The following is a 6,753-nucleotide window of genomic DNA, read 5'->3' as shown; positions in this document are numbered from 1 at the left end:
AAGTGAGGAATTTTACTGCTGCAGCCAGCAAGTCCTTGGGCCAGGAGGGCAGTGGGCTCCTGGACAGCGTGGGGACACACGGCAGCAGGGGCTGATGGCCTCTGTGGTGTCAGCAGTGAGACACCCAGCTCGCCCCTGGGGCTTGGCCTGCGGTGGCCCAGCACCAGCTCCCACTGGGGACAGCCAGGCTGTGGCTGCCCTGTGGCAGTGCCACAGGCAGGGAGGGGATGCCAGGCTCTCCCAGCAGCTGGGATGTCTCCCTGAGGCCAGCAGCAGCTTTCTCCTCTCAGACAGGTCACTGAAGTTCAAGGCCGGACTGCTGCGGGCTCAGAGAAGCAAAAAGGAGACAAACAAGGGAGGAAGAGGCTGTGGGCACAGCTGTGCCAAAACCATCCCTCTTGGAGCTGCCCCTTGGTCTAAACCCTCCCTTTTTGGGGGCCAACTGCAGCTTCCCAGCAGCGCTGGCTGCTCCCAGAGCTCAGCAGCCCCTGCACTGCCCCTGGCAGAGGGGGCTGGTCCAGCAGTGTGTGCTGTGAGCCCTTTGCACCAGCCAGGCACTGAACACCTCTCTGCAGGGGCCAGAGCCAGGGGAGTGGGGCTGGCAGCATGCTCTGTCCCCAGACATCCAGAGCTGGGACTGTGGTGGAGCTGCAGAACGAACTACCCTGGGCACCTCTCATGGGCTCCCATGCTGCTTTTGGCCAGGGTAGAGTTAATTTTTTTCACAGCAGCTTGTATGGGGCTCTATTTTCTGTGAAGAACATTAACTCTACCCTGAATGAACCCAGCACAGCTCTCCAGCCTTTAACAGCAACATCCCCCCATCTTCCCTTGCAGTGTGTGAGAACTGCAGACAGCATCCATGGACGTGTCTGTGACAATTCCCAGTGCAGGGAGCAGCCCCTGCCTGCTGTCCCTGCCCTTCCAGCCACCCCTCTCCCCAGATCCAGGCACTGCCAGGGGGAAAGATCTCCCGAGGATGAAACCTTGCAAGGACTAAAACCACACACATGATCCCTGACCATGACGTGGAGGGGAGGATGCAGAGCTGGTCAGTGCCCTGCAGTGCACCAGGCAAGGGCAGTGACACGCTGAGGGTGACCTTGTCCAGGCTGTGGGGGGTGCAGATGCAGCACACAGACCCCAGGAGCCAGTGGGAAATGCCCCCCAGCCAGGCTGTCAGGTCCACAGGCACAATCCTGCTGTTGCTCCCTCGTGGCAGGGCTGGGCTGGGGTCTCTTCTTCAAGTCCAGGTGACTGTGGTGCTTCAGCTCACCCTCCCCTTCCTCTCTGCAGCAGAGACAGCGTCTGTCTGTCTGTCCATCCATGGTTCTGGCCTTCAGCAGGGCTCCACAGGGACACAGGCAGGTGGCTGCAGCCCCAGGTGGCCGTGGGGGCTGGTGTTTAGGTGGCCTGGCCGGGTGGGAGGCGTTTGCTGTCCAGAATGGCCTTCCAGTCATCAGACCAGGAGTGCAGCCGGCGGCTGGGGGGCTTCAGCTGCAGGTGCTTGTTGTGGCAGGCAGTGAAGAGCACGTGCTCCCAGCTGGGGTTCTGCTCTGCCCCTGCAAGGGAAGGAGGGTCAGTGGTCTGGATAACTCCACCGAGACACTGAGGTTGATTTTACTCCAACATGAAGACCCCAAAGTTAGAAAACCCAAACAGCACAGCAAGACCAACACCCACCCCTGGCTGCCCCCAGTCAGTGCTTCACCCTCAGCTCTCACCTGTTATATCAGGCCTGTCGTCTATAAGCAGATCAGCAGAAACCACTGTCTTATCTCGTGTCAAAACAATCTGCTCAAGAAATTCAGGGCCAAAGTGCTTCTCCACCCAGGCATACTGGAAGGCAAGGGATGGCTGGTGAGCTCAGGGAAGGCTGATGGATGGGGCAGGGGGTGCTTGGTGGGGTGGCAGCAGCCCTGGCCCCCACACAGGGAGGATATCTCTCTCAGTAAGTTCATTAGTGGGATGGATTTGGATGCTGCTGGAGTAAAAGTTCTTTGAAAGCCAAGCAGCTTTTGATGTCATGATGAAAGACTAAGACCAAGAGCCTCAGTGCATGCAAATGGATGGAACAGGTAAATTCTACAGCCAGAGGCATGCAGGGGTCAGACACCTTTCACTGGGCAGTGTGGGTGGGAGGGGGAGCTGAGATTGGGGCCTGCTCACCTTCTCATAAGGGCAGTACCGGTACTTCTTGATTGGGCTCGTGCAGATGAACACATCAGTGCTGCCACGAGGAGAAAAGCAGGGGCAGAGTGTCATTCTGGGCCAGAGAAGGCAGCAGCCCAAAGCCAACCCCCACCACACACAGACCAAACAGATTTAAGACATGAATCCCCCATCTCACAGAATCCCACAGCACAATCGTATTCCCCTTTTCACGACCTTTGCTGGGAGCAGAGAGCTGACGGGAAGAGGCTGCACATGGCTGATATTCTAGGTGACTGCTCCAGGAGTCAAAGCCCTCTCTCCCCTCCCTTCCCTGGTGGCTGGGAGATATTTATTTTTAATGCTGTTGTTGTATCAGCACTTCTGCCAAGAGGTGGAAGTGAAGACACAGCTGCTCCTCTGTCCATCCCCACACGCAGGTTCATACTCACTCTGCCAGATTTGCCATTTGCTTCACAGCTTCCACAGCCCCAGGGAGAGGGTCCAGCTCGATGAAGAAGTTCTTGGATTCCCAGATGCTGATGGCTTTCTCCTGTGAGGGGAAAGCAAGCAGTTACTGCACTTCTTGCAATTTTTCCTGCATGTGCATCCTCCTCACTCTTTGCTAGGACAGGGAGAACAGTGGGAGCACCAGCTCCAGTCCCTCCTGCTCATCCCACTGCCTCTGTGGGTACCCACCAACCTGCACCCACAATTCAGATTGGAGATGCTCTGGAACAAAAAACCAGGCTTGGTTTTGCCTCTGCAGCCCCACACACAGAGGGAGCTGCACCTTCCTGTAAGGCCAAACACCAGAGATTGTCCAGATCCAAACCAAGCCCATGCAAAGGGACAGATCCAGGTGGATCCAGCTGACGTGGCCTGGTGGCCCTGCTCTACCTTGATGCTGTTCAGGCACAGGTGCTGCCTGGCCTATTTGTCTCCATGAGATCACTTAAAATAGCAGCCAGGCTGCTCTCCCAGGAGAAAGTTACAGCAGGAACATTACATTACATTACAGGAGGAACCACACGTCAGGATGAATGCAGATGCTCCTCCTCAGGGAAGCCTGGGCAAGGTCTAGCAGGCAAATAGAGCATCTCCAGGCAAGGATTTGAAATACAACATCCAGGACAGCAGCCTGGGGGCACTGGTGTGGCACAGGGAGAACAGAGAGGAGACCACAGGGAGCAAAACCTTGGGGTGAGGGCAGAGTCCAGGGGCTGCCTGCAGTGGGTCCAGCTCAGCTGTGAGGAACTGCAGCCCCTGCACTGCCTCAAACAGCTTTACAGCTTGTCAGGTGCCAAGGAAAGCAATTATTTTTCACAAACACCGTGTCCTCAGGGAGGAGAGCTGGGAGGAAGCAGAAGCAGCCCAGCCCCAGTGTTGTGGTGCAGAAATGCCTCCAGGCTCCATGGCAAGGACAACCAGCCTGAAAGTTTGCCATGCAAACATTCAAACTCCAATTGATCTGCCTCAGACTGAGCACTAATGGTATTTTATTTTTAAGATATTGTCTGTAGTTACACAAGAGACCCCTGAGAAATGCAGCCTCGTGCAGCAGAGCACTTCAAACTGCACTGAAGTGTTTTCTTACAGCAGCACTTCCACAGCTATCCCACTTCCAATTGTGTCAAAAAGCATTTTGCAATCAAGTGCAACTTGAGGAAAAGAGCCAGTCCACTCCCAGAGCCAGAAAAATTCCCTGTGGCACCATGACCAGCATGCTGACCAGCAGATGGAAAAATCCCCCAGGCTGGGAATCCCACCATGGGCCAGGACAGACCCTCAGCCCCTTAAGGAATCTCCCTGCCTGTCCAGGGCTCTCATCCCTCCAGGTCTGTGTGCTCACTGCATTGCTGAGCTCCCTCCCTTTCAGAGCTGGGACCTGCAGCTCGTTGGACTCTTTGGCTCCTGCTTTCTGCTCCCTGAAGCAGGTCAGTGGGGTTCTCTGGTCAGAGCCTGGGATGGCCCACGTGTCTGTAGCCACAGAGCAGCTCCTACTCACTTCAGCCCTGCCCTGAAACCACGGGGAAAACCAGGACTGCCCTGAGGTCAGGCAGTGCAAGTTGTTCAGCCCAAGGTTTTGGTGGTTTTACATGATGACAGCAGACACAAGACGAGCTCACTTCATTTAACACATCCAAAGTAGTTACGATCAAGGAAGAAAAAAATTGTTATCATGTCTTACCCCTGCCAAGCAGGGGTTTGAGCAGCTGCTTTACTGCACAAATGATGTCCTGCACCTCCCTCTCACCACTCCCAGCCAGGAAGGACAATTTATTCCTTCAGCTCATCAAGTTCTTTAGGACTTTGCCCATGGGAGAGCCCTGGACCTTATTCCCTCTCCTTTCCCTGTAACCATCATACTCCTAACAACAGGAACACTTTTATTTACCATAACACATTTCAATCAGTACAATCCATGGATGAGACCACAGACACCCACTGGGATGGGAAATTTGTAGAGGCAGAAACCACCTCTCTACAGCAGTCAGCCTGTTGCTGAATGCTAAATTACAACATCAAGAGAGGTTCTGCTTTTAAGCTTTAATTATTAAACTGAATATAATAACTTCTGGCATGGGAGGGCTTGGGTTGTTTTAAATTTAACTAAGCCTTCAAATGAAGCATCAATTGCATGGTTTGTTCTGAACTGTTCTGCTGCATCCCACCCCTCACATTACTCTTGAGGAGCTAAATAATTTATCTAGGAATGGTACCAATCCAAATCAGAGCTAAAAAACCCCAGCTATACAATCTGGGGTATTTCAAGACAGATGTTCTGAAAGACCCCCTTTCCTTGCATCTGTCTCCATCCAGGCATGCAGAGAAAAAGCCCACTAGGCCATCATATCTAGTGGAAGATGTCCCTCCCCATGACAGGAGGCTGGAATGAGATGGTCTTTAAGGTCCTTATCAGCCCAACCCACTCTAGAATTCTAAGAAAGACACAGACGTGCACAAAAAAAAATAGATTTCTGGGGAAAACCCACTGCTGGATGCCCTCCTGTGTTCCTGTGGGAGCTTTTTGGTGGCCCCACAGCCCTCCCCAGCACCGCTCCCATGACCTGGGGGTCAGAGGGTCCCTGGGGGGGACAAGCACAACTCACACTCAGCTCGGCTCCCAGGCGCCCGTACTGCTCCGACACCCAGAAGCCCCTCCGGTCCTCCAGGGCAATGTAGGGCTTGTCGGGGTACCTGGCCCTGAATTTCTTCAGGAAGCCTCCCTCGAAGTCAGCCAGCACCCCGTCCATGTCCACGAGCACCCGCAGAGCCCGGCGGGACCCCGCTGAGGGGCCCAGCCCCCTGCCCAGCCCGGCCAGGGCGCCGCAGCGCCGCGGCCGCAGGTGCAGGAAGCAGCTCAGCAAAATCATTGTGGGGAGGGATTTGGGGAAAGAAACGGGGGATTTGGGGCAGGGGATGGGGGATTTGGGGCAGGGGGCTCAGGGGAGGGAATGGGAGGCTCAGGGAAGCAGGGTCAGGGCAGGGGATGGGGGTTTGGGGTAGAGAAAGGGGGCTCAAGGAAAGGGATGGGGGATTTGGAGAAGGGGATGGGGGCTCAGAGTAGGGGGCTCGGGGAAGGGGATGGGGGCTTGGAGCAGGGGAAGGAGAATTGAGGAAGGGGAAAGGGGCTTGGGACAAGGGATAGAGCCTTGGAGCAGGGTTAGGGGGCTCAGGGAATGGGATAGGGGCTTGAGGAAGGGACTGGGAGCTAAAGGAAGGGGATGGGGCTTGGAACAGGGGAAGGGGGCTCAGGGAAGAGGATAGGGGCTTGGGACAGGGGGTGGAGCCTTGGAGCAGGGGAAGGGAGCTCAGGGAATGGGATAGGGGCTTGAGGAAGGGACTGGGGAGCTTGAGGAAGCGGATGGAGCTTGGAGCAGGGGAAGGGTGCCCGAGGAAGCAGATGGGGGACTCGGAGCAGGGGATCGGGGGCTCAGAGCAGGGCTGGGGGGGCTCTCCAAGCAAAGCGGGGTGCCTCAATCCCGAGCACGCAGCGAGGCTGCCAAGCCGCGGCGGGAGGAAGGAGCGGCCGGGGGCTGCCGGGGGCGATGCCAAAGCCCGTGCTGGCCCCCAGCTCGCCCTCGCCCTGCCCGCCCCATCCCTCCCCGGCAGCGGGGCCGCTGGCCCGACCCGGCAGTGCAAAGCCCAGTTCCTGTTCCCGGCGCCTGGCGAGCCCGGAGCGCCGGCACCGCCTTAAAGCGGCACCAGCGCCCTGCGACAGCGCAGCGCCGCCGCCCGCGGGCTGCCCTGCCTCAGTTTCCCTCGCTGCCAGGCTGTGGGGTGCCCAGCGCCGCCCCATTCGCCTCCCTGCCTGCGGAGGTGGCGGGGATATGTGGGGACGCACGTAGAAATGGTGATTTTCTGCACGAAACGCACTCGTGTGACAGCTCTGTCCCCTCGTGTGACAGGAGCCCTTAAAAGCCGATCCCCGGACCCCAAAGAAGCAGCACTGCACCAAGGAGGGCTCGATGTTCTGAGCAGACACCAAAGATCATTCAAAAAACACTTCGGGGGTTAAAACTGATGAAGAAGGGGGAGTTCTCCAGTGGTTCTGACAGGGTTAGGCAAGCACTGAGCTGGGAAATAAAAGCTTCTGCT

At 56.6% G+C, this 6,753-nt stretch overlaps 1 protein-coding gene across 1 annotated transcript; it reads right to left on the bottom strand.

Moving 5' to 3' along the window:
* Positions 1-1,271: 1,271 nt before the first annotated feature.
* NT5M (5',3'-nucleotidase, mitochondrial) lies at positions 1,272-5,664 on the bottom strand. Its single transcript, XM_064390135.1, has 5 exons — positions 5,265-5,664; positions 2,604-2,704; positions 2,170-2,230; positions 1,725-1,839; positions 1,272-1,562 (listed from the first exon to the last, which is right to left on the bottom strand). The coding sequence occupies exons 1-5, from the start codon at positions 5,526-5,528 to the stop codon at positions 1,405-1,407; spliced, it is 699 nt and encodes a 232-aa protein (XP_064246205.1). The 5' UTR covers positions 5,529-5,664; the 3' UTR covers positions 1,272-1,404.
* Between the last annotated feature and the right edge of the window lie 1,089 nt (positions 5,665-6,753).

Source organism: Passer domesticus, chromosome 15, assembly GCF_036417665.1.
Source record: "Passer domesticus isolate bPasDom1 chromosome 15, bPasDom1.hap1, whole genome shotgun sequence".
Classification (NCBI taxonomy): domain Eukaryota; kingdom Metazoa; phylum Chordata; class Aves; order Passeriformes; family Passeridae; genus Passer; species Passer domesticus.
This window is presented reverse-complemented; position numbering and strand designations above follow the sequence as displayed.